The sequence below is a fragment of the Microcaecilia unicolor genome, chromosome 3 (genome assembly GCF_901765095.1).
Source record: "Microcaecilia unicolor chromosome 3, aMicUni1.1, whole genome shotgun sequence".
Lineage (NCBI taxonomy): Eukaryota > Metazoa > Chordata > Amphibia > Gymnophiona > Siphonopidae > Microcaecilia > Microcaecilia unicolor.
The window spans coordinates 312821344-312848447 of NC_044033.1; the positions used below are offsets into that span (position 1 = coordinate 312821344).

At 44.5% G+C, this 27104-nt stretch overlaps 1 protein-coding gene across 3 annotated transcripts in view; it reads left to right on the forward strand.

The window, feature by feature from the left end:
- ZNF385A (zinc finger protein 385A) overlaps window positions 1-27104 on the forward strand; it is a 406012-nt gene that overhangs the window by 218156 nt on the left and 160752 nt on the right. For all 3 annotated transcript variants that reach the window (XM_030198320.1, XM_030198321.1, XM_030198322.1), the window contains one exon: window positions 6048-6158. In XM_030198320.1, coding sequence (XP_030054180.1) covers window positions 6048-6158 — 111 coding nt within the window. The remainder of the gene's footprint in view (window positions 1-6047; window positions 6159-27104) is intronic.

A 27104-nucleotide genomic window follows, 5' to 3' on the forward strand; every position in this document is an offset into this window, starting at 1 on the left:
GTACCGCCTTTTTGAAGGAACTCACTCAAGGCGGTGTACAGCAAGAATAAGTCAAACATAAGCAATAGACAATTACAGCAGTAAATATATTCAAATAACAATACAAATTATGGCATTGTAAGCTACATTATAACGTCAACACATACATAGTAGATGACGGCAGAAAAAGACCTGCACGGTCCATCCAGTCTGCCCAACAAGATAAACTCATATGTGCTAATTTTTGTGTATACCCTACTTTGATCTGTACCTGTGTTCTTCAGGGCACAGACCGCATAAGTCTGCCCAGCACTATCCCCGCCTCCCAACCACCAGCCCCGCCTCCCACCACCGGCTCTGGCACAGACCGTATAAGTCTGCCCAGCACTATCCCTGCCTCCCAACCACCAGTCCCGCTTCCCACCACTGGCTCTGGCACAGACCGTATAAGTCTGCCCAGCACTATCCCCGCCTCCCAACCACCAGCCCCGCCTCCCAACCACCAGTCCCGCTTCCCACCACTGGCTCTGGCACAGACCGTATAAGTCTGCCCAGCACTATCCCCGCCTCCCAACCACCAGCCCCGCCTCCCGATCTTGACTAAGCGCCTGAGGATCCATTCCTTCTGCACAGGATTCCTTTATGCTTATCCCACGCATTTTTGAATTCCGTTACCGATTTCATTTCCACCACCTCCCGCGGGAGGGCATTCCAAGCATCCACCACTCTCTCTGTGAAAAAATACTTCCTAACATTTTTCTTGAGTCTGCACAATACATGGTAAACATTTTAATAATCAGCATAGGGTGTAAACAAAGATAAAACATATAGATAGTTAAGATAGAGTAACAGGAGTAAGAAAATAAGGGACTAATTTAAAGAAAGTTGCAAATGAGGTCAGAAAGGTGCTTGAATATTATCTTAGCTAGGATAGGAGTGGATAAACATGTCCTGCTATAGTATGTGCAGCCAGCGTCAGTGTGTAACAAGTTAGTTACTTCTTCCATTAAAGGCCTGGTTGAAGTGCCAAGCTTTCACCTGCTTCCTGAAGTAGAGAAATCTTGTGTTAAGTGAAGCCTTTCAGGGAGTGCATTCTAGAGTGTGAGGGCTACTCTGGAGAAGACTCGCCGGTGGGTATTACATCGTGTGATGTCCTTTGGAGAAGGTGTGGTTAGGGATACTCGCATAGGGTTTTAAATTTGGCCCTGTATTGTACGGGTAGCCAGTAAAGTTTTACAAAAATGGTGTGATGTGGTCACGTTGCTTACAACCCTCTAGTAGTCAATGTAAGGAGACAGGGAGTACAGTTATTGTAAGTGATAGAACTGCTAGTAAAGATTGCTTGGATTTAGGGGATCAGAGAAAGTATTGACTCTAACTGTATTCCAAGGTTCCTGACTTTTGATTTTAAAGGGAGTTCATATTTCCCAAAAGAGATTTTGAGGTCAGGAATGTGCCCACTTGTGTTGGGGACCCATAGAATCTCGGTTTTATGTGGATTATTAAATATGTGTCATTTCATATTTATATTTTCAAAATCCTAATAATAATAAAATACTTGCATCTCTCCAGGCTATATCCTGCCCCTTCTCTTGAAATCAATTCATTATTGAGTTTCTTCTCAGGGATGGCATGAACCAGATGGCAAGCAGCAAGGGGTGGTAAAATCATCTTCTCCTGCCACCTTCTCCCAGATCACAACAGTGGAAAAAATATTTGATTTTCATCTGATTGATTGGAATATGCTAGCTTTGGGAATGGGTGTCTTCTCCCAAAGTGTAATTAAACTCTGGAATTCGTTACCAGAGAACGTGGAAAAAGCAATTAACGTAGCAAGGTTTGAAAAGGATTTGGACAAGTTCCTAAAAGAAAAGTCCATGAGCCATTTTTAAGATGGACTTGGGAAAATCCACTGCTTACTTTTAGGATAAACAGCCTAAAATCTGTTGTACTCTTTTTGGACCTTGCCAGGTACGTGTAACCTGGATTGGCCACTGTTGATGGACCTTTGGTCTGTCTCAGTATGGCGATAGTTATGTTCTCTATTTTTGTTTATCTGCACAGTAGAGGGAGACCTGCACTTCAGCCTTCTAACCCCCCCCCCCCCCCTATTGCAGTATATGCAGAGACTGGGTTTGCAGTTCAGCTTTTGTCTGCTCATTTGTAATAGGAAGTAGCTTATTCTGTATGGTGCTGAGAGTCTTTCTGTGTTTTCCAAGTTTCAGGTTTTATTAGGGGCACCTACCCCACCTATCAGAACAAAGGTCTAGGCGTCTTACATACTAAATGTTACATCAAAACAGTTTAACACATATACATGGACAATACAGGACACAAGAGGGAGCAGGGCAGAGCTACAATATCTAGGGCTTTTTTCAGAGGGTACTTGGGGGTACTGAGTACTGGCACCTTTTCCATTGTCTGCTAAAATTGACCCATGGTCCCCAAGTTTTAATAAAAGAGCTCAGGCTCTACACACCAATTCTGCCTTGTCATAGATTCTGTGACTGGTTGCAGGGGGCCTGGCTATTGTGGGGTGGGTCCCTCAGTGTTCACTCCCCTCCCCCTGAAGGATGGCTTGGCATTTTTGCTAGAAAAAAATACACACTGACAATATCCAAATAGGAAAGAGGGGACGGTAATAAAAGTGAGGAGCATTAAAACTCTGCAGTCAGTCGGTCAGGCTCACCCTCCAGGGTTGCCGAGTAGAGGGAAGTGTGAATAAATGGAGGATTAGGAGAACACATCTATAAACAAGAAGGTCTTAAGTTCCGTTTTGAAACTTTGAAGGGCAGTATGGTGGCGAAGCGGCTGTGGTAGCCTATTCCAATGTTCTGGGCCCTGTACAGAAAAAATAGGGGTCCTTTTACTAAGCCACATAAGCGCCTACGCACGCCCAATGCCCACCAACTCCAAATTACTGCCCGGCTACCGCGTGGCCCTTGTGTTAATTTCATTTTTGGCGTGCGTCCGCTATGCACATCTGAAAAATATTTGTATTTTCTGGCGTGCATCAGCTACGTGTGTCAATTAGTATTACTGTCCAGTTACCGCGGTAAGGTCTCAGACCCAAAATGGCCACGTGGCAATTTTCATTTTGCCGCACATCCATTTTTGTCAGGTGCGCTAAAAAAATCATTCTGTGTGTGCCCAAAACACGCGTCTACACTACCGCAGGCCATTTTTCAGCGCACCTTAGTAAAAGGACCCCATAGTTTTTCTAGTATGTTCATGTACGATCTTACGAAAAGATGGTACTATCAACAAATTTTGAAAGGATAACCAAAGAGGTCTCTCGTTAGCATATGGAATCAGTAGCTGAGAAAGATAGGGCAGTTCACCAGAATAATGTGTGATCGAGAGCTGAGATGTTTTTCTAGTGGCTGATTTCTGTGTAAGGACCGCTGGCAGTCTGGATTATTGTGTTTTCCCAATAGGAGGTGATCTATTGTTGTAATGTTGTCTTTGTTTAGGTGCATTTTGTACTGTGTGAGCTGTGGGAGTTAATACTTAGTTCTGTGGCATGGCAGGTTTTGAATGACTTTTTTCTCAGGGCTTTCTTTTCCTCTTGGGAGTTTTGCTGGCATAAAGGCATCATTGCTCTCTCAGAGGTTATTAGAAGCTCTTGAGTTTGCTGAGTTTTAGATAACTCAAAGTTTTATTGCTTGGAACTGTTTCTGAGTTTAGAAAAAAAGGAAAGATGCAGAGAGCAGTGCAGCAGAAGGATGGGGGGCTCTCCAGTCTCATACTGAATGCCAAAGGTATGATTATTTTTCTTTTGGGAGACATTATATGTGTGCACTCAGGGTAAATTTATTTATTGGTGGCAGATTTATTAATCGCTGATCCACAGTACAGCTCATAATGGTGCACAAGTAAACTCACAAAAGTACAAACATAAGCTTAGGCTAACTGATGAACATAAAACAGAAAAAATACATAACAGATGAACTATCACTTGGAGAACAGGTACAGACTCTGGAAGCTACTGTGGCAGACCTGGAAGAGGTGAGGCAGGTCAGTATTCAGTAGAGGTCTTTGTGGATAGAGAGGATCCATCTCCATCCTGGCAGCCTCTGTCCTGCTTTATAGTGAAAAGGTCATCTGGAAAGACAGCATCATCTGTAAGTGGCAAGAAGTGACCCTGTAGCCAGAACCTTCTATTCAGTTGATGTGGTATTCTTTTGCATCGAGAATACATCGTAAGCTCTATGAAAACATTCTGAATAATTGCTTTATAATGTAAAGTGTGCACTTACCTACCTTCTAAAACTGAAAACCAAGTTACATACCCTGAATAGGTGGTCTGCATGAATAACAGGGCACAAGTCCTCACAGATGGGCAATGCCACTCGATGGCCCTAGTAAAAGCCCCAGGCATCTCTGAAAACCCCCACTGTAGGAAACAAACTGCATTCTGGAAATTCCCAGGTAAGTATGTAGGACTTATCCATAGACCAACAGCCACTATATAGGTGTCTTATCCATGAATTTGCTGTGGAAAATTCTTACAGACTGCCTTGGCGCTTTAGTGCTGGGGTGGAGTGAAGGTGGAGCCTGGGCATTCCACTTAATGGATACTCAGTGACATTTAGTCACTATCCATACAGCTATATAGATTTTTACCTACAGAGACATTGGTGGCCACTGTTCCCATGTATATTTTGTGCTGTTCATTATAGAAATTCTAGGCATGATGGGAAAACGTAGAGAAATGGATGCTTACTATGGTCCTCCAGGCAAGGATGATGAAACAGATTATGAATTGATAATATGAACTAGATAGGCTGAATTGCGCTGCTTTCTGTATAAGTTTTGGGCCCACCTTAGAATGACTCAAATCCCACCCCGATTTAAATTTCATATTGTCTGAATAGCAACTGACATGAGCAAAAGTATAGCATTAGACTGTGGTTTATTTCTGGAAGAAAGAAATTATGCAATCAGTCAACACTCATGCGGGCAGCTTACAAAATACTGTAAATTGTGTGCGTACGTATCACATCTAGGCACTACCATTTACGCGAACGAAAGACATGTAAATGTGCATACCTGCATTTGGGCGCACTGATGCTGGGATACGCTAGTATTCTATATGGGCTCTTAGGTATGTCAGTGTCCTTATGGAATAGGCTCACTACCCGTGTTCTTATAGCGCCTCAATGATGGCCCCCTGTTTCGCCTCCTACGTGAAAAGAAATACCTGCATTCTGACCACTGCGAAACGTGTTTCATGCATTTCTTTGGGTTTAGCTCACACCCTTTCATTAGGTCTGTCATGTGTGCTTTTTCCTGGTCATATTTGTGCTGCAGTGACTCTGAAGCTGCTGTGTTTTAGCTCTTTAAAAACAAAAAACCAACCAGGCAGTATTCTGGTGTCTATATTGAAAAAAAAGGGGGGGGGGGGGGGGGGGGGGGGAAAGGCTCAACTAATGCGGCAAGTTATTGTCCAAGAATTTTATTGCACGCACAAAATGTCATCATAGACAAAAAAAACCCCAGTGAAAACATCTTTCTTTATTGGTATTTTTTGTTTTATGCTTAATTATGTGAATTATCCTATTGACACATCTTCATTATTACTTAAAATTCATGGACAATAAGTTGCTGCATTAGTTGAGACTTTCCTCCCCTTTTTTCGATATAGACACCAGAATACTGCCTGGTTGTTTTTTTGTGATTTCACAATTAGAGAGCAGTAATTGTTGATCTGTGTATGAGCTCTTTAAAAAGGCCTCTCCCTATAAACTGATCTCTGGCATTTGGGATGTACTGTTGATAAAATGTTCTATCAGCTCAGTTAACACATGACCAGTTTTAATCTCAGGATTATGGCTGTTTCTATAATGTAAGTCTTGGCTATCACCATCAGGACTCCAGTAACTCCATAAAATTATTTGCAGCCTAGAGATCTCTAAATCTCCTGCTGATGTTCTTTCTCTCTTTGTTTCCTGTCTCAGATGTTTTTCTTCTCTCTCCCTGTCTCCTGCCACAGATGTGCTTCTCAATGCTTCTCTCTGGCTATCCAGATGTTCCCGTGACTCTCAGCCTCTTCTCTTCCCTTACAGATGGATCCAGTACAGAAGGCCGTGATAAATCATACCTTTGGCGTTCCGCTAATAAAAACTAAGAGACCTGTTATATCCTGTAATGTCTGCCAGATCCGTTTCAACTCGGAGGTCAGTGCATCATTTCTGTTCTCTTACATGGCTGCATCCTTGCGACCCTGGGGAACAACTAACTCTGTCTGTCAAGTCTGTAAGTCTGTTGGCCAGTTTGATGGAATGAAGGCCCTTTCTGTGTGTGTGTGCTTGCTTTCTGAATGATTATGTACCTGGTGTTTTTTACTATTGAACAATAGAGTTCTTTTCCTTTATGTTTTATTTTGCTTGTGAACCGCCTTGCTGTGTTGTCATGAAATGGCTGTCTATCAAATAAAACCATAAACCATCTCCTCTGCAGGTGTTAGTGAAGTATAGTGAAGCTCTCCTCCTTGCTTCCTTCATTCTTACAGTTGCATGAGAATTAATGCTTACATCGCTCTACATTCTTTAAATTGTTTCCTCTTATTTTAACTTCCATTTAAGTACATTCTAAGACTTGTACTTCTGTTTTGCATTTTGAATAAAAATGCTTTATTGCATTAGGCAGGATGACAAACATTGGGGTGAGGGGGGGGGAGAGGGGAGGAATGACATCATTCCTACTTCCTGGGACCTAGCATTAATCTCATTCACAGGCTGATTCTCAAAACTCCCACGGTAGAGCCAACAGTGTAAACCCTATACTTCCGAAACAGCTTAGAAAAATAGCTCTCCAATGCTCAAAGGAAATGATATTCAAATTATACGTGCACTGTAAAAGTGAAAGCAAGGGGGAGGAACGTGCTTGGCGCATGCGCTGAAGAGTTTGCGGTAAGCACAGCTCTTGCATGCATGCACCAGGCAAACCCGACTGTGCAGCACACATCGGCGATGCTGTTCTGCGCCATTAAATATAAGCTTTTCGATTTTTTTCTTTTTATTTGGAAGGCTTATATTTAAGCACAGAAAACAGGTGCCAATGTTTGCTTTCACTTTCGAATTTGCCTGGACGTGAACACATTTCTTTCTCAGTACCAGTACTTACAGGCTTGCACGGACTTTCTCCTGCTTCCAAAAGTAATCATAGCCAGCAGAGTTTGAACTGGAAAAAACCTTCTGCTGCCAGCTCCAAGCTGGTGTTATTTTTCCAGCAGTAAGAGCAGGGTTTGTTTGTGCACTGTTCTCTGAGCATTGGGAAGGCATAGCAAACGATGCCATTAGCATACCTTTGACTACATTTAAATACAATTTATAACCATCTCTGCCTTGCACGTTGTTTCCTGCGCTGAAGCCCTTTGAGTATTCCATGCAGATTTATATGCGTGCTATTCCCACGCTAACTGGCCTTACCGCCAGTGGTAGCTTTTGAGTATCGGCTTGTAAGTGGGGTAGCCCTGAAAGTGCCACCTGGGTCTCTAATCATGCTTTGTCCCTTCTTAGTGGAGTGGGGGAATACAGTAATGGTTAGGGCAGTAGTTTGAGAATCTAGGGAACTGGGTTTAATTCCCACTGCAGCTCCTTGAGACCCTGGGTAAATCATTTATCTTTCTTTTGACCCAGGTACAAAAGATTGTGAGTCCACTAGGGACAGAGAAAGTACCTGCATATAATATATGTTAAAACTACTTTGGTTGTACCACCGAAAGGCAGTATATCAAATCCATGTCCCTTTACTGCTTGTAGGCTGAGGGCAGTGGTATGCTGGAGCTGGATTGCACTGGCTCGCCAGAGCCGTTTGTTATTTTTTAAAAGAATTTTGGGATCCGGTTGTTATAGTTTAACAACCGGCTCCCAAAATTTGGGCTGGGGTGACTCAGGTTCTCTCCCGGTGGCATCGGCATCCAGCTGCCCTGTGGCTTGGACTTCTCACTTGCTGTCCTCCTCTCCGACCCTCGCAGTGGCAAAGCAAAAAACAGCATGAAACTGTGAGTGGGGCCATAGCCCTGCGCGCACCGCTGCTGGCTCACTTCCTCCTTCCTCTCCAAAACAGGAAGTTACATCCTGAATGGAGAAAGGAGGAAGGAAGCCAGCAGCAGCACCCACAGGGCTAAGGCCCTACGCATGGTTTCATGCTGTTTTTTGTTTTTTCTGCTGCGAGCATGAGGGTTGCAGCTCATGGTTCCTTCAGGCCACCGCAGTACTGACCCGGGAGGAGGAAGGAAGCCGGCAGCAACGCATGCAGGACTGCAGCCCAAGGAGGTTAGTGAGAACAGGAGACGCGTGAAGTCAAAAAAGTTGAGTCCACGAAGTTTTGTCTCTTTCCCCTCCCCTGTGCAGCCACCATCCCCATACATTCAAAACTAAGCAAACTGTCCTTTGAGCTGCTGCATCCACGTTGTCGTTCTTCAATGTTGGTAGCATTTTTATTTAATCTTACTTATATGTTCAGACATGCCAGCTTGTGCAGCATATGGATGTACACAGATGAAGTATAATAATGGAATAACTTTTCATAGGTAGAGTAGTAATTTGTTATAAATCAATGTGTCATTTTGGAGGGGCTGGTTATAGGGACACCCTAGCACTTATTGTATTCGTACAGAGATTTTTTTTTTCCTGATAAAGGGCTACTAAAACAGATGTTATGTTATGAGAATCAGGTGCTCAACATCCAGAGTTTCTATCTATTTATTTATTTATTTACTTATTTATAACATTTATAGCCCACATTATTTGCAAGAAGTCTTTATTGTCAGTGAACCAGAATAAAATTTACACAATACAATCAGCAGGCGAGTATTTCTACATAGTGTGTACAAGGAATCTATTAATACTGCCTGCCATAGAACATATAACAGTATCAACTTGCCAACATTATCATTACCAAACTTCAAATTTTTTTAGAGTTTTAGAGCTTTTTTTGAGTATAATAATTCCCCACCCATTCCCCACCCCTTCCCACCCACCCCTCTCCCTCCCAGCTAGCTATTGTCAATCATAACACTCTCTGAGTGTATAGTCCATATTTACAGAGCGTCATGGGAGTTACATTGCCATACCGACTGCCACTTCCCCAGCTGATGTTTGCGCTCAGCAATTAATCTCTCCATCTTTCTCACATACCTCAATTTATGGAGCCACTTTGTTATCAGGGGCACCCCCTCCCTCTGCCTATATCCCACAATAAACATGAATTAGGTTGAAACCTGGGATTGTTACCGGAAATAATTTAAATGTTCTTAATATCCATTTAAAATGTTACAAAATTGTCACAGTCCTAATATGATATTTAAGAACAAAGAGCAGGGGAATATTTTAAGAGCACTCGCTAACATTTCTCCACCAGTTGCTAATTAAAGCAACAATAATCACAATTGCAATGAATTAAATATTATCTCTGTTGAAATGCAGTGTCCTACGTTTCAGATTTAAAGGTATGCACCCAGGACACAAAGAGACTATATTTTTAGCTTCCAAAAGGTTTATAAAGCTACAATATGATTAATGCAATCATATAAATAAGGTTACAAACGAGAGATAGCTTTTAAAAGGATTTTAGAACAGAGAATTTGTGCATAAAATAGAACAAAGTAACAGGTAGGTTAACTTACAGTCCTTGTTACAAGCATGCTGTGGTCCAGCTGATTGATGAGCACATGGTCAGGAGCAAAGCATCAGCAGACCCCAAAGAGAGCAGCAGGTCACAAGAGGGAGAGCTGGACTGTTTTCAGGCTTTTTATAATGTTTCTCGAGTCCTGGGCATTGAAGCTTGCAGAGGATCTTGGGTATTGTAGTTTGCAAGGGATCACATGCCATCAGCCCTTTGTCTTTACATGTGCTGAAGTCTTATCGAAAAGGGGGGGGGGGGGGAGCACTGAGTCCTCTGTGGCAAGTGGTTTATGGCTTCCTGTTTATTCATTTCAAGCATCCTAGCAGAGAGTTTATTGTAGTAGCTCCCAGGTCTGGTTTTCTGCTATCCCTCTTTGATCCTTTGCTGTGTTGATATTTACACTCACAATGGTTCTGATCAGTAGTCTTTTGTTAGGGGGAGGAATGGGGGAGATGAAAGCCAGACCATAAAGCCAGACCAGTTTCTCTGCTGCAATCCTTTAAAACTGTATTTTTATATTGGTACCTGATTCAGCACAATTCTACATATTTAATTCTGCTGCATACTTAATTCTGACAATTGAACGACATATCACGCTACAGGAGCACTTAAAATCTTTTTTTTCCCTGTGCCTAGATCAAAAGATCGATGGTTGGCATCTCTGCCAGCAAAGGTATGCCCAGCGTGCCTGCATGGGGGAGGAGGGGAGAGTGAAGAATGCATTGCCCCTCCTCAGTCCACCCCACCCCCCACCCCCAATTTGAACGGCTGGCTATGCCCATAGAGAGATCCTGTTGTTAAAAATTTTCCAGGGCTGAGGGCCCTGCCTAGGGAGTACAATACATTGTTTTGAACCATTCCAGCTGTTCTGAGGAACAGGCCTGCTTCATGAGCTCTCAACCTAGTTACACCAAACACTAAGGAAAAAAAATTGTTTTCAGTTTCTAAATACCATAAAAACAAGAACCCAGATAATCAAGCAGACAGCTTGAGGCCGGTCTAGCAGCGCCAGTTTTGGGTGCTGTGTACCTCCACAGAATTGGAACTGTCTGTATCAAGCTGTGGTCACTTGTGTTTTTATTTCCTAAGGGATGGAATTTTTAGGAACTGGCTGGTGGATAGGGTGAGTCCTGCACTGGACAATTTTGAATTAAGTCAAACTGATTTAAATCACAATTCAAATCACCAGTCAGGAAGACTCTACATTGATAAAAATTAAACTATAAAATAAATCGCTGCCTGTTATATTTTTACCTGTATTAAAAATGATAGTACTGTAAAGAAACCACTATGGGCCTGACTTTCAGCTGAGGTAGTCACCATTAAGTGCTGAAACTGGCATTTAACTTTAGGGGGCTAATTCTCTAACAGTGGGTCTATTTTTAGGTACCAAGAAGGCACCTATTGGGAGCCCATTTCTATAGGGTGAGGCAAAAAAAAAGTAACCCCCTGAGTTTTTTGCCATTTTCTCAGCAACGTCTTTGAATTTCAATGAGAAATTTACGTACTTATATTGTCACCATACTTATGTATTACTATTAAACAGCATTTAATTATCTTAACCTGTTATGTACATTTTACTGTTACTGCCTAGTGATTTTTGCATATTAAAAATGTTTGAGCTAAAACACAGTAAAACAATGTCATTCAAACGATACGATTAATAATGTGTCAGAATTTCGCAGTCACTGTGAACGCTCAGTGTCCGCCCCCAGCTTTAACACAGGCTTTCAGTCACTTTGGGAAGTTCTTATAAGTCTTGTTGATCAGTCCCTGTGGCAGGCTCTCCCAGATCATCTGCAGCACTTCCTTGAGTTTGTTTGCAGCTTTGAGTGGAGCTTGTGACAGGCCTCCAACATTGCTCCCCAGACAAAAGTCTACATCATTGTGATGTCTTTAACAGTAAGCTGGTGCCTGCTTTTTTTTTTTTTTGTCTTCAAATAATGGTAGTTTTTCAGTGCAAACATTTTTTAACATGTGAAAATCACTGGGTGGTCACGCTAAAAAGTCTGTAACTTCGCAGTGTTTAAAGATTATTTTATTCCACTTGGCATATAAATGTAGATAGTAACAACAAATAAAGCTATAAAATTTCACTTTGAAATTCCAAGCGGTTCCTGAGAAAACAGCAAAATAAACTCTAGGGGGTTACTTTTTTTGCCTTACCCTGTATAAAGAAAAGTATGTGCCTGTGTTTCTTTATAGAATACTAGTGTAACAGGGCAAATAAGCACTTATAATTTAGCTGCAAACACTTATAGCTGCCTTATTAATAAAAAAAAAAAAGGTCTTGTGTGTGTCTCTCGTGGGGGTTTTCTTGTTCCTGAGGCAACATCCACTCAATGATGGAAGGTGAAGCAACTGGGAGCCGGGTTGTCCCTCAAATTCTGACACATACCGTCATCATTCCACAAGACCGGACGATGCCCGATTTCCAGGGTTTTCCGAGAAGTGCTGAAGATTTGGGAGTCGAGGAATGGATCGACAAAATTAAGACCAGGATGAGGATAATGCGGGTTCCTCAGGATGACCAAGTGGAGGTGGTCAGGGGCCATCTCAGAGGTATCGCGTCTGACACTGTGAAATACTCACTACCCAGGGACTGTACGGTGGATGAGATTTTTGACTTGCTCAGGCAAGTGTATGGGGATAAGGTTGCCCTGGGGCTCAGAATTCAAGAATTCTACAACCTTAGGCAAGGGGAAAGGGAACCAATTCGTGTTTTCGCTTACAAGCTCCAGGAGAAGCTCGACGCCATCATGAAGAGGGACCGGAGAAGAATGGGCAATCCTATCGACACACTGAAAGAGCAGTTTGTGATCGGTTTAAAGGATGAAGGGTTGAAGCGAGAGGTGATGAAGAGAAGCGAAGACAATCCTACTATGCCGTTCGCGGATCTAATGCAAGCTGCAATCCGCTGGGCAGGGGAGGAAAGAGGATTAGCCCCAGGAGAAACTTTTCCAAGAAAGATTTTATATAGAAGCAGAGAAGACGCAGGAGATTACTGCAGGACAGAAGACTCGGTTGCAGAAATAATGATGCAACAGATGACACAAATGTTTTCCCGGATGTGCGAACGCCGAGAGGAGGAATGGAATAGACAGCGACGAGAAAGGAGTAACGTGGGACCTTCCAGTTCTCGAGGAGGCTACATGGGATACACTCAGCAAAGACCATCCAGGACCAGCACTGGGGAGATAATATGCTACCGGTGTCATGAACCGGGTCACTTTGCCAGGGACTGTTGTAGTGAACAAGTGAATCATTCTTACTCTGCAAGAAATCTGGAGGATACGGAGAAACCAGGTCCCAGTGGTGTACCCCCCAGAAATGAAAGAGCTCATGAGGAACCGACTCAGAACATGAAAAATGATAAGCCGATGGTCAGATTGCAAAAACATCTAGATAGTGGAAAGGCAGAAGAGGAGATGCTATTTGGGGAAAGAGCAATTGGAACAAGTCCGCTACTAAAAGTCTTGATTGAGGGTGTGGAGACCCTATGTACGGTTGACACCAGGTCGAATGTATCCACAATCCTTGCGAGTTTCTTTTACAAATATTTTCCTAACACTGATAGATTGAAGGATGCCAGCAAATTGACCTTGGTAGCAGTGAATGGGACGGAACTGCCAGTTCTGGGGTACATCGACGCGGATGTCCAGTGTCTGGGACAGCTTGTACCAAGGAGGTGCATTTTTGTTGTGAGAGACAATTTCTGCGATGGACAAAATGAGAGTCGGTCCTTCCAAGGAATTTTAGGGATGAATGTCCTTCAGCATTTAGAAGGACTTTTCAAGGATCTCACTTGCTTCTCCTTAGAACCGGTGAAAATTGCGGGAATTCTGACCAAGATTTCTCAAAAGTCTTCCACTAAAATCAGGGAATCTGATAGAGTGGTTAAGTTGCAGGGAAACGTGGGAAAGATTGTCCCTGCAATGTCAAAGAAGGTCTTGATTGAGATGTGTCAGCACAAACGGAAGAGTGCAGGAGCAGTTATGCCATCTGCTTTTAGGAGAATGAACTCACCCAAGGATAATACCTTGATCACACAACGGCGGGAAAATGTTTTTGTCCGGATGATAAATGTGGGAGAACGAGTCTTTCCAGAAAGAGAGGAAAAGGAGGAAATAAGTTCAGATTCTTGGAACAATGTGGAACAAGGCATGGTAGAAACGGTGGAAAGCAGTGAAGCCTTGTTGGATGCTACCATAAATGAAGTGAAAGAGGAAGGATTGCCTGAGAAGAGAAAGAAGGCTGATGGGGGTCAATTAAAATTACTGCAAGATGGTAAAACAGTTGAGTGCACAGAAGAAATGGGAGTGCCTTCCAAACTTGAAAAACTTAAGGCTTTATCAGAAAATCAAGGGACAGCTGTTGGCAAGATGACATCTGTGACACGAGGTGCGGGGGCTGATAAGAGTCCTTGTTTTAAAAAGGAAATGGAAGAAGGGACAGAGATGAATACTGCCTTGGTAAATGCCAATGACATTATTCTTGGGGAAAACGATGAAGCCAGGGACGTGAAGTCGGGAGTGTCTGCAAGTGCAGGAGAGAAGGGAAGGGGTGGAGAGTGAGCAAAGGCTAAAGTTGACAAAAGTCCATTATGGGAGGAAGATAACCAAAGTGGCACAGTCACTTGCTGCACAGACCGATTTAAAGTTTGGGAAGGTCGGTCTGGAAACTGGAAATTATTCACAGGAAATCAAGGACTTTGAAGCTGCTCTCACATTACAAAAGCAGCCGTTGGAAGCTCGACCTCTTGCTGGGACACCTGTCCGACTGGCATGTCGTTACAATAATATGACGAGATGGTGTGATAGGAAGTGTGAAGCGGAGCAACTCCATGTAGGAGAGTGGGTGTTGCTTCGGGAGCGGGGTTTCCGCGGGAGGCACAAGATACAAGACTTATGGGAGAAACAACCTTATAAAGTTGTGGAAATTTTAGGTGAATCTGGCAATGTTGTGAAAATTCAAAATACTGAACAAGGGGTGAAAATTGTTCACCACGATGCAGTAAAAAAGTATGTTTTAGAGGGGGGTGGATTCTAAACTGATACAACCACAGGGTAAGAATATTTCCAGAAGAGTTGCATCGTCAATTCCTGAAAAGGAATGTGCTGGAAATGCTTGCGGTTACCTAGTTTATACTGAAGTAATTGTGAATCCTGTTAATGAACAGGGGCGGGAAAGTGGTGAAAAATGAGAAGTTCTACTAGGCATAATAAAGGGGTTTGTTCTTCCTATTTGAAGGAGAATTTCATTTTAAAGTGAATACAAAGGATGAGTGTGGGGAATAAGTGGTGAATGTATGATTTTGTTGGGTGGATTGGTTTGAGTTGAGTATTGGGGACAATATTTGATTTTCAGCATGGACGAATGTAACATGGGGTTAGGGAAAGAAAAATAAAACAAAGTTGTAAAATGGGGATTTACTTGTGCTGGCGAACATTCCGTCAGTCAGCAATGTAGCTTGAAAGTTTGAGAAGGGTTTGGAACCCCAAGCTAAAGCCAGTTTCCTAGGTGTCCGAGTGAGTGGGCAGTTAGCAGAGTTGGTTAGGCAGCCGGAGTGACTGGATGTGTTGTGGAGGGTGTGTGCAAGAAAAGAGGGCTAAAATGAAAGAAATAGGTATAAAGAGGGGTTTTTGAGTGACAGTGTCTGACTGAAGTGAAGGTGATAGTGAATGTATGGGTGAGAGGAGGTTTATTTAAAATGTAATTGAGTTTGGGGTTCCATTATATGTGTAGTGGGGTGGAAAAAGGAAGCAGGTTTAGAAATTTGTATGAATGAATAGTGGTGAGCTTGGGAACAGTAAGGGGGTGATTTTGGGAAATAAGATATTAGTTTAGGGGAAAAGGAGCTGAGTGATTTGAGTGCATTTAAAGTAAAGAGTGAGTTTGGTGGTCTAGGTGAGAGGTGGTGTTGTGAGTGGTGGGAGTGTGAGAGTGGTTTAAGGGATAAAAGTTGAACTAGTTAAAGGGATTTAGGGATACAGTATTGAAGGGTAATGCAAGTGGGTTGGTGTGTGAGGCGTTGTGGTGATATTTGGTTGGAATGATTGGTATTCATATAAGTATACTGAGGGTGTGTTCTGTTTAGGGAGATTGGGTTAGTGCAATAGTGAGGAGGGATGGAATTTTGGAATAGGGGCAGCATCTGGTTTGAGGTGTGAATGTGGCTGCGAGTGTAGGACTGCCAATCTCTCTCCATAGTTTAGGAATAAAAAAAAGTTTAGTTGAAGGATAGGATAAGTCTGATAGATAAGGGAATCTTTAATTATTTTTATTTCATTAGATTATCCTGGCCACAGTATTTGTTAAATATATTCCCCTAGTGGAACTGGTTCCAGCTAATAGGAAGCTAGGGTTTTGCCTACGTTTGATTTGGTTAAGGATAGGTTTAGGAGGAAGATCAACGGCACGCCGTGGATGACAAGGGCCCCACCGCAAGAAAGGCTGCATAACATCTTGGAGAGAGAAAGAAAATCCACCATAGATAAGTGACTGGTGGGGAACACTGGGGCTTTGGGGAACTCAAGGAAAGGAAGGGGAATAGTGAAAAAATAACACTTACTTACCTGAGTTTTCCTGAAAGGTTGATGTGAAGGGGGGAGACCTGCAAGACAAAAAAATAAACGACACAAAGAATCAAATTCTTGTAATATAAGAAGTAAAGAAAGTAAATAAGCATTTCTTGTTGTGTAATGAAATTTGGATTTGAAAACGTAATACTTATCTGATTGTTCATCCAATTGAGGGAAAAGGTATCTACAGAGGAGAGAAAATTCTGTTATATATTTCATTATAAGTTTTATTTTAAGAAAACAATATTGAGCAATAATTTGAGTTATTTGTTGCATTTAAAGGGTTATCTGTTATATAAAAAATTAATTGTTCTTTATAACCTATAATCGGAAAGGGGTTTCAGACAATATTATTACAATAAAATTGTTATCATTTTTAAAGAAATTCTGAAGTGTTGCATTTCTCTACAAGGTAAATTTGGGAAAGAATTCCAAAATTAGTTTATTTTTTCCTCTCCCATTCTTTGAGACTGGGAGACGTGGTTAGTGTCTCTGCATCACTCCCGGTGTTTTGCAGTGTAATTTCAGAACCTGGCCCGACTACAACCATCTGGTTCTGGAGATACACAGATTTCATCAGGAACACCGGGGGTGCATGTTAGCCAACAAAAAAGTATCACCTTATATTCTCTTTTATTTTATATTTATTTTTAATTTAGTGATTGGAATATTTCAGTTTTGAGAAATTTACATCTGCTGTCTTTATATTTTGCACAGTGCAGAGGGACATGAATCACTGTTTCACTGTTTCTGGCTCTCCGGAGTTACAGTGTATGTAGAGTCTAAATTCTTGGGGGGGGGGGGGGGGGGGGGGGGGAGGAGGTTCAATTTAATTTTTGTCTACATATTTCTGTTTTTAGTTTGCGGTTATGTATTCTGTGCTTGATGACAGTCTATCTGTGTTTCGTGTTATTTATTCTGTTAACATTGACTGTCTGTGTAGGATTGATCTGTACTAATCCAGTTTTTAGTTTTTTCTTTCCTAATAGGTGTATTGATGTTCTAGTGCCACTGCAGTGTTTACGGTGCTGCATTTTCCTACGTAGGCCCTTATTGTGTGACTCTTGGAAGTTAGTGCTATTATAGTATAATAGAATTGACCTATAGGTCCTGAGTGGCTATTGTAGAATTTTATATTACTTTACAAAATGCCTGGTATTACATTTTGGATTTGAATTTATCTCACACCTTTCTCAGTAGGCATTACATTCAGATACAGTAGGCATTACATTCAGATACAGTAGGCATTTTCCTGTCTGTGGAGGGCTTGCAGTCTAAGGGGACGATGCTCAAAATTAATGCTGGTGCTAAAAGGTGTTTAGTGCTGAGTTAGCATAAATGTTATTCTGTGCGAAATGCATTTAGTGTGGGAAATATTCCGCCAGGTTGAGGGTAGCTTTAGAAGGGTTGGTTGAGAGAAGAGATCTCTAGAGGCACCTATCTCTCCCTTCAACCCTACCAACCTGTCCCGGATGGGCTTCCCCAAAAAAGCCTGGTGATCTAATACCCCCCCCCACACCGAGCATTTGCCCTGCCCCCAAAATAAAAAAATGCCACTAACCCCCCTCCCCAATGCAAATAAAAGGCCTGGTGGTCTAGTGGACCCATGGCCACCTTCTGACCCCCCCCCCCCCAGTAATGCAGAAAAAAAGCCTGGTAGTCTAGTGCCCTCCCCACCCACCTAGGTCAGGCTTGGCCCACCTAGTGGCCTTCCAGCTAGGTCAGGCCTGGCTGGCTAGGCCAGTTCCGGCCTAGCCTTCACAGTCAACTTGGCCAGTCATCTGGTGGTCTAGTGAAGCCCAACCCACTCCCCAGACACCCATACCTTGAGGAAGCAGGAGCAATGCCCATCTGCTCCTGTTTTTCCAAGCCGCCATCTTCAAATTGGCATCACTCTGCTCAGTGCAGTGCATCCTGGGATGCAACTGGCAAGGCCTAGCTACCATACTTGATACACTACGCGGGGTGACACCATTTTCAAGATGGCAGCCCAGAGAAGTAGGAGCAAGTGGGCATTGCTCCTTCTTCCTTCAAGGTAGGGGTCTAGAGAGGTGGGTTGGGCAGGGCGTGGTGACACCATTTTGAAGCTGTGTTCAGCAGAGCATTTTGCAAAACCACCGAGCCTCTCAATTCCAGTCTCAGTGTTCTGCGTAAAACTGTATAGCAGTGTAAGGACTACAAGGACTTGCAATGAAGATGTACGCCTGGTGTGTCCAGGCTCTTTTCATGTTTTACATGTATCAGTGTGCATTCTACATGGAGTTATGATGATAATCAGCACAGCAGCCTCCTGATTTAACAAAGACTTATAATGATGGAACAGCAAAGTGGAAGTAAATTCAAAATCTTACCGCATACACCAATTACTCCACAGCAGTGAAACACAAATTGGATGGAATAAAGGTGGATTTAAAAAATTTTAACTCCAAACTATTATTTAAAAAAATTGATAGCTCTGCCATAGGTGGTCAGCTGTTTGAGGAAGCTATGGTTGGGAGGGGGTTTGGGGCGGGGCTAGAGCAAGATGGGATGGTGTGTGACAGGGCAAGTTAAAATCATTAGGGCGACAGGCAATACCTACGTCAGCAGTAAAGTGAACACAGCAGAAAAGGACTCTTTCACTGCGTCTCTGGTGCAGATGCTGCAGATGCCTTCCCCTAGTATCTGCTATGCACACTGAATATATACTCCAGGGAAAATATGTGCCAATAAAATCAAAATAATGCGTATCAAAATAATGCAACACATTGAACAGAAAAGTATTTGCGGTATTAGATGAAGATATTTTAACACTTGGCTCTTGGTCAGTCCTAGCTCACCAGTCCAGTTTTTTTCTGTTGGCCACGTAAACAGTGGTGTTCAGCAGTGGTGTAACAGAAATCTTGTGATTACTGATAACCATAACATGGTTTGCCTATCAGTTTGGTTGGTTGGTTGCCATCAGGCTTCAGATCTACTGGCCTTTGGTTTACTGTTAAGTTAGCAAACATTTTTGGACTATGTATTATCTGGATTAGCTGTACCAAATGATAAGAGCACCAGATTAAGAAGCAAGGGTTCAAATCCCACTGCTGCTCCTTGAGATCTTGAACAAGTCACTTAAAACTCCATTGCCTTTGGTACAAATTTAGTGGTCTTTTTACTAAGATGCGCTAAAAATGGCTTGCGGTAGTGTAGGCGCAGGTTTTGGGCGCACCGATCCATTTTTCAGAGCGCCTGTAAAAAAGGCCTTTTTAAATTTTTTGCCGAAAATGGATGTGCGGCAAAATCAAAACTGCCGCACGACCATTTTGTGTCTGTGACCTTACCGCCAGCCATTGACCTAGCAGTAAAGTCACACGCGGTAACCGGGCGATAATGACCTGCGTGCGTCCGATATGCGTGTCCGAAAATAAAAATTATTTTTCAGCAACGCGTATTGGGCACGTGCTAAAAATGAAATTACCGCAAGAGCCACGTGGTAACCGGACGGTAACTCCATTTTGGTGCGCGTTGGGTGCGCATAGACGCTTATGCGACTTAGTAAAAGGGCCCCTTACAGGCTGATGCTCAAAGGTATGTGCTACAGTGAACCTAGTGCAGAAAAATTGCCGTAGCATGCTCACAGTAATGAGCATACAAATTAATGTCATGTTAAAATCGCAGCAGTAATTTGCAGGTCAGCGCTCTGCGCTAACTTTCCTATCAGTGATTGGCTCAGGCACTGACAGGAAATTTTACATTAAGAATTTTTTCTTTAAAAACCTGCCATAGCTCCCTCCCAACCCCTCAACCCCCCATGCAAAAAAAAAAGGCCTGGTAGCCTAATGGATCCTCGGGCCCCTCCCCACCCACTAATGCAGAAAAAAAACCTGGTGGACTTGTGGCCCAGGCCCAGCCCACCCAGCCAGGCCAGGCCTGGTCCTTGCGGTGGCCCACTGGCAAGGCCAGGCCAGGCCTGGTCCTTCTAGTCACCTTGACCTGTCACCTGGTGGTGTAGTGAAGCCCAACCCACCAACCAGACTCCCCTACCTTGAAGGAAGCAGAAGCAATGCCCACTCGCTCCTGCTTCTCCAGGCAATGCGTATGGGTGTGTAGAAGTGCACACAGCATGCACAGCGGGAGCACCTGGTTTGCAAATATACCATTCACATGGAAAAAGTGAGAGGCATGAACTTGGCAGCTTCCATGTGGAAGAGCCAGTTGTGATCATCAGGGACATTCCTCTTCCAACCGATAAAAAGCTTGAGGCATGAAAACTGCCATGGTGGTAATAAAGGAGAAAACATGAGAACTTTGTTGATAATAGAAATGCCAGCGCCATGTGATTAGTCTGTGTATTGGGTGGAGTAGTGGCATTTCTTGGTTGGCTGCCACGTGGCACGGATCGCCACTGCGCACCCCCCTGGGTACAGCATTGTCTGCCCCCACGCAGGGCCAGTCTTAAGGTGAGGCGACCGAGGTGGCTGCATAGGGCCTCGCGCTCAGGGGGGCCCCGCAAGGCGCGCCTGAGGTCGCCCCGCCCCGACCGCCTGAGCTCCAGTCCTCCCTCCCTCCGAACGGTGCGCGACAGCGGCGTGGTGGGGGCGGTCTGCCCCGGATGTCAGTGGGTGGAGGGTGCTCCGCTGCTGCTGCTCCCATCCTGTCCTGCCTTTAAAAAAACAATTTCGAAGCACCGGAGTGACAGGCAGCGCCTCACATCTGATCTGCTACTAAAAATCCCTTTGACAACGTCGTTGGGCCTTCCCACATTGAGTCCCGCCCGCCCTCGCGGTAATTGGAAGTTACCTCAGAGGAGGGCGGGACTCAATGTTGGAAGGCCCAACGACGTCGAAGAGATTTTTAGTAGCAGGGCAGACGCGAGGCGCTGCCTGTCACTCCGGTGCTTTGAAATTGTTTTTTTAAAGGCAGTGAGGGTGGTGGGCGGCAGGAGAACGGAGCTGGTAGGTGGGTCGGGAGGGGGGGACTCAGATGGGAGAAGGGTGTGGGGTGGGGGTTCTCAGGTGGGGGAAGGGTGGGGTGGGGAGGAGGTTCTCAAATGGGAAGGAGACTGAGGTGGGGAGGGGGTTCACGGATGGGAGAAGGGGGTGGGAAGGGGGTGCTTGGATGGTTGAAGGGGACGGGTAGGGAGGGGACTGGGGTTCTTGGATGGGAGAAGGGGACTAGGGAGGGGGTTCTCGGATGGGAGAAGGGGACAGGGGTTCTTGGATGGGAGAAGGGGACTGAGGTGGGGAGGGGGTTCACGGATGGGAGAAGGGGTGGGGAGGGGGTTCTTGGATGGTTGAAGGGGACGGGTGGGGAGGGGACTGGGGTTCTTGGATGGGAGAAGGGGACTGCGGAGGGGGTTCTCGGATGGGAGAAGGGGACTGGCACTGGGGTCTGAGAAGGGGCCATATGGGAAAATGGGGGCCATGCCTGGGGCTGGTGGGAAAATGGGGCATGCGTGAGTCAGGTGGGAGAATGGTTCTGAAAAGGGGGGGCCCTAATACAAGGCATGTGGATGAAGGGGGCTGGAACTGGGGGCTGAAAAGGAGGGTAGGTGGGATAAGGGGGCTAGTACTGGGACTGGAGGCTGAAAAGGGGCAGGGGCTGAAACTGGGGACTGGGGGCTGAAAAGGGGACAGGGAGAAGTGGCTGGGGGGCTGAAGCTCGGGACTGGTGGGAGAAAAGGGCTGGGGCTGAAATGGAGGACTTGTGGGATAGTGGGGCTGGAACTGGGGGCTGAAAAAAAGGGGCGGCGAGAGGGGCAGATCCTGGATGGGGGAGCGAGAGGGAGGGCAAACTCTGGATGGATGGGAGAGGGAGGGCAAATTGTGGATTGAAGGGGCAGAGAGAAAGGGCAGACAGTGGATGGAAGGGATAGAAAGGGCAGACAGTGAATGGATGGAAGAGAGAGAGAGGGCAGACAGGAGCAGATGGTGGATGGATCATGGAAGGGGCAGAGATAGAGGGCAGATGTGGATGGAAGGAGCAGGGAGAGAGGGCAGACATTGGAAGGAGGGGACAGCACAGAGGGCAGACACTGGATGGCAGAGAGAGACGGAAGACAGATGCTGGATGGAAGGAAGACAGTGAAAAGAAGATGAGGAAAGCAGAAACCAGAGACAAACTGTAAATAAAATATATATTTTTATTTTTTTGCTCTAGGATAAAGTAGTATTGTAGATGTGTTAATAAATGTTTATAATAGAAGATGTAAACAAGGTAATCTTTTTATTGGACTAATTTTAATACATTTTGGCTAACTTTCGGAGAACAAAACCCCCTTCCTCAGGTTAGGATAGGATACTGTAACAGTACTATACTATATTGACCTGAGGAAGGATGTTTTGGCCTCTGAAAGCTAAATCTATTAGTCCAATAAAATGGTATTATTTTATTTTCTAGATTTGTTTTATTTCTATTTGTTAATTTGTAAATTGGTGATTGGTATTTGTTAGTTTTTTTTTTTTCAAATTTACATCTGCTGTCTTTATATTTTGCACAGTACTAGGGGACATTTTCTGTTTCTGTGGTGTTGCATTGTATGCAAAGTCTGGCATACAATGTCGCCTCCACCTACCCTCCTCTCTTCCTTCCCGTTCACATTAATTGATTTGATTTGCTTACTTTATTTATTTTTTGTCTATTAGATTGTAAGCTCTTTGAGCAGGGACTGTCTTTCTTCTATGTTTGTGCAGCGCTGCGTATGCCTTGTAGCGCTATAGAAATGCTAAATAGTAGTAGTAGTAGTAGCATCTTGGGGGTTCAGTTTAATTTTTGTCTAAATAGAAAGGTTATTGCTTATTCTATAGTGGATTAGGGTGTATCTGTGTTTGTGAAAAAGACATGGCTTTCAGTTGGCATTGACTTTGCAGGATTGACGATCTGTACTATTCTGTCTGGTTTCATTTTACAATAGGTGAATTGATGTTCTAGTGCTCACTGTAGTGTTTTAAGATGTTTTCCTTTTCTTTGTGTGATTCATAGAAATGACTGCTTATGGTATGGTAGAATTGCTCTATAGGTCCTGAGTGTTATGTATTCTCGGCATACCTAGTACTGGATTTTGGAGGGGGGTGTTAAAAAATGACCGGGAAGGAGGAGGGAGGGGGGCCTTGGAGCTGGGAGGGAGGGAGGCCTTGGAGCTGGGGGGGAGGGAGGGGGGCCTTGGAGCTGGGGACCCCATTGGGGGAAGCCCTGGAGCTGGGGGCCTTGGAGCTCGGAGGGAGGGGTGGCCGGCCCTGGAGCTAGGGTGGGGGTGGAGCTAGGGTGGGGGCGGAGTTAGGATGGGGGCAGGGCTAGGGTGGGGCCCCCATCAAATTGGTCTGCATAGGGCCCCGCACTTGCTAAGACCGGCCCTGCCCCCACGGGTGCAGCACAATCCCCCAGCACATCACCGTCCGCTCCGGGTACATCGCCTCCAAGCCACCCTCCACCCCCGGGTGCATTCATCTCACCTTCTGGGGTGCTGGGAGCAGCCGCGCAGCTGTTGGCTCCGCTGGTTCCCTGCTCCCTCTGCCCCGGAACAGGAAGTAACAGCAGAGGGAGCAGGGAACCAGCGGAGCCAACAGCCGTTCGGCTGCTCCCTGCACCCCTCCTGCAGCGCCCAACTGGGCGGACCGTCTCTACCGCCCCACCCACGGTACGCCACTGAGGTGGAGAGAAGGAAGATCCTCAAGCACCAAGCAACACAGTCAGAGACCAAGAAAATGTGACAAAAAGATACCAAAATATTTCCCATCTTGTTGGGTGCCTCAGGTTTGATTAAAAGCTATTTCCAAGCACACTTTGCAAGTTATCTGTTCTTTTTACATTCTATGAACTCCAGAAGGAAGCTCTCTTTGGCACCATGCTAGTACTACGGCGAGTGTTAGCAGTACATTTGACACAATGAGGTCATACATATTTCACATACCTTGGCTCAGGAGTGAGGCTCAGTATTGTCTTAGTATGTTCAAAACTAAACCTTTTGGAGACATTATCCACCCCCACTCCTCCACGAGGGAAAATTCTGAAATCCCATGCCAGGAGTTTTCTTTGCAGATTTAGGCCCTGCAGTACTGTTGGTACATTAGTATCAATAGACTTTGCATCCGCTTTGCTGTAAGGATTAGGGATAGGTTGTCTTAAAGGGTGCACACTATCCCCCTGATTCTATAAAAGTCGCCAAAAATTTCATGCGAAAATTTGGGCACATGTACAATTTGTGTGCACAATTTAATTGAATAACAAGCTAATTAGCACCAATAATTGGCTTTTTAACAAGCAATTATTGGCACTGATTAGATTTAATTGGGATTTACACACGTTAATTTAGGCACGGAAGCACTATTGGAAACAGGATACTGGGCTAGATGGACTATAGGATTGGCACCTGGCCGGTTAAATGCCCCATAACTGGCTAGCAGCAATATTCTGCAGGGGATAGCTGGCTATCCCCTGCTGAATATTGCTGGTTAGCAGCTAATGAATAACTGGTTATATTGTGTGATATAACTGGCTATCCACCGATTTTTAGCTCGGGTTTAGCAGCCAAATATGGCCACTTGAAAACGTGGAATATCTTTGGCCGGTTTCAAGATAACTGGCTAAGTCTGAATATATGCTTAGGTTTTTCAATGCCCAGCTAAAAATAAACCGGATATTCATTGCTGGTCACCGTAAATAGTCCGGCATTGAATATCCGGCATCACCATGGACTGCGGGAGTATCTGAATATCGGCCCACAGCTTTTTTTGCGCTGAAAAACTGAATCTAATCCACTGCGGGCAAAGAGGATGCACATTTCTTAAAAAAGGCACACTCTTTCCCAATAATGCACACATGTGCGCAGATGAGCAGTGGTTCACACATACATAGATGATAATTTGTGCCTGCCCTCACTATTGGGGAAAGAGTTTTTAAGAAGAGTACGCTCTCTCAGCACATACTGTGAACGTTTGATGACATTCATTCTGGAACAAAGGAAAAAAAATATGGAAATACTCAACTTGAACCTTTTTTAGTTGTCCATATCTAGTACAGATAACATTCGCAGCTGATACCATGTATGGGGATTTCGGAATGAAATCATTGCATTTTGCTATCTGGCTCCAGCCTCCCTCCACCCCCCCCCCCCCCCCAAGACCTGCTGGATTTGTATGTGTAAGACATTCTGTGAAAGATCGTGGATGCTTTTTTTCTGAGGAGGTGGAGGGTGAACTGCTCAGTTAACCGGGGACCTGGGTAAAACTGCTTGAAAACTATCCTCGTAAAGCATGAATACAGAACAAACAGCTGAAAAGTGAATCTTCTTCAGAGCATCATACAGACATCTCATCATTCTAAGCAGGGAAGACGCAGGCAAGGGGGGCAGCTGCCTGGGGTGCCAGATCCAACAGATGCCAAAATACGTTGCTAGTGGTCAGGGCACTGGTGCTTTGTGGCAGTGCCTCAGCTACAGATGGTAAGAGCAGTTTTGTGCAGCTGCAAGGAAACAGTGTAAATGTAAGCAAAAGATGAATACAGCACAAACTGCTGAAGACTAGATCATCATCAGAGCATCTGAGTCCGTGCCCACATGTTCGGATGCTGAATTGAGTTCAGTTTTGCATATTTTTGTTGCCCTGAAAACCTGAGTTCTTTTGGGCTTCTAAGGACCTGCTTTGAGGAAATGAGGTTGGACCTCAGGAACAGAGAGACGATGAACGGATCCTGAATTAAGTGCATTCCGGAACGAGCAGCTAAAAACGTAAAGAGCACCCAGGGAATGGTGTAGCACAAAAGTTTCCTCTTTATTTCTGAGAAATTGCTCTCTGCAGTCCAAATTAAGATCTAAAACTAAACTGACAATCAAGAGTCTGTAAGCCTGCCCCCCCCCCCCCCCCACCTTTGTGAAGGGGGAAGAGGGGGCGACCGGGGCGGGGCGAGAGCATGAAATGGGTGGGGAGAGGGTGTGAATTGGGGCGGGGCAAGTGTTCTCTTTTTATGAGGACAAAAAATGGTAACCCTAGACAGGGGGAAGGGAACAGAGCTACTTGAGTTTGAGGCAGGCCCTGACAAACCCTTTTACCTGTTTTCTTGCACATTTCCCCAATATGTTGGCTAAACATTACACTGCCCACCTGTGGCTTCTTCTGGAAGTGCCCCTTCCTGACATGCAAAGTACACCAAGTGAAGGCTCTAGCACAGGGGTTCTCTGGACATAGATTGCCAGTCAGGTTTTCAGGACACCCATAATGAATATGCATGAGATAGATCTGGATGGAATGGAGGTAGCTCATGCAAATGTATCTCATGCATATCCTGAAAATCTGAGGGCTAAGTGTGTTCCAAAGACTGGATTGTGAACCCCTGCTCTACCACATGTTTGTCCAAGTTCAGTCCTCAAGAGCTGCAAATCGGCCAGGTTTTAAGGATTTCCCTAATGAATATGCATGAGAGAGATTTGCATGCCCATGTCCTCCACTGTATGCAAATCTTTCTCATGCATATTCATTGGGGGAACCCTGGAAATTAGCCCTCGAGAATTGACCTTGGACGAGCCTGCTCTAGTACATGTCTACAATTAGCTGCGTGCAAAGCCACTGGACTGCATTAGGGCCCAGCCACCATTATGTCACTTACATATTGGAGTGAAGGAGTGGCCTAGTGGTTAGAGCACTGGTCTTGCAATCCCAAGGTGGCTGGTTCAAATCCCATTGCTGCTCCTTAGTCACTTAACTCTCTATTGCCTCAGGTACAAACTTAGATGAGCCCTCCTGGGACAGAGAAATATCCAATTTACCTGAATGTAACTCACCTTGAGCTACTACTGAAAAAGGTATGAGCAAAAATCTAAATGAAATGAATATCATGACTGCACTTTCAGCAGAAGTTATATACTCCCTCTGATGTGGCTGTGTAACTTCTGCTACCACCATCAGCAGCATGCACTGGTGCACATGTGATGCTACATGTAGTGTGCATGTT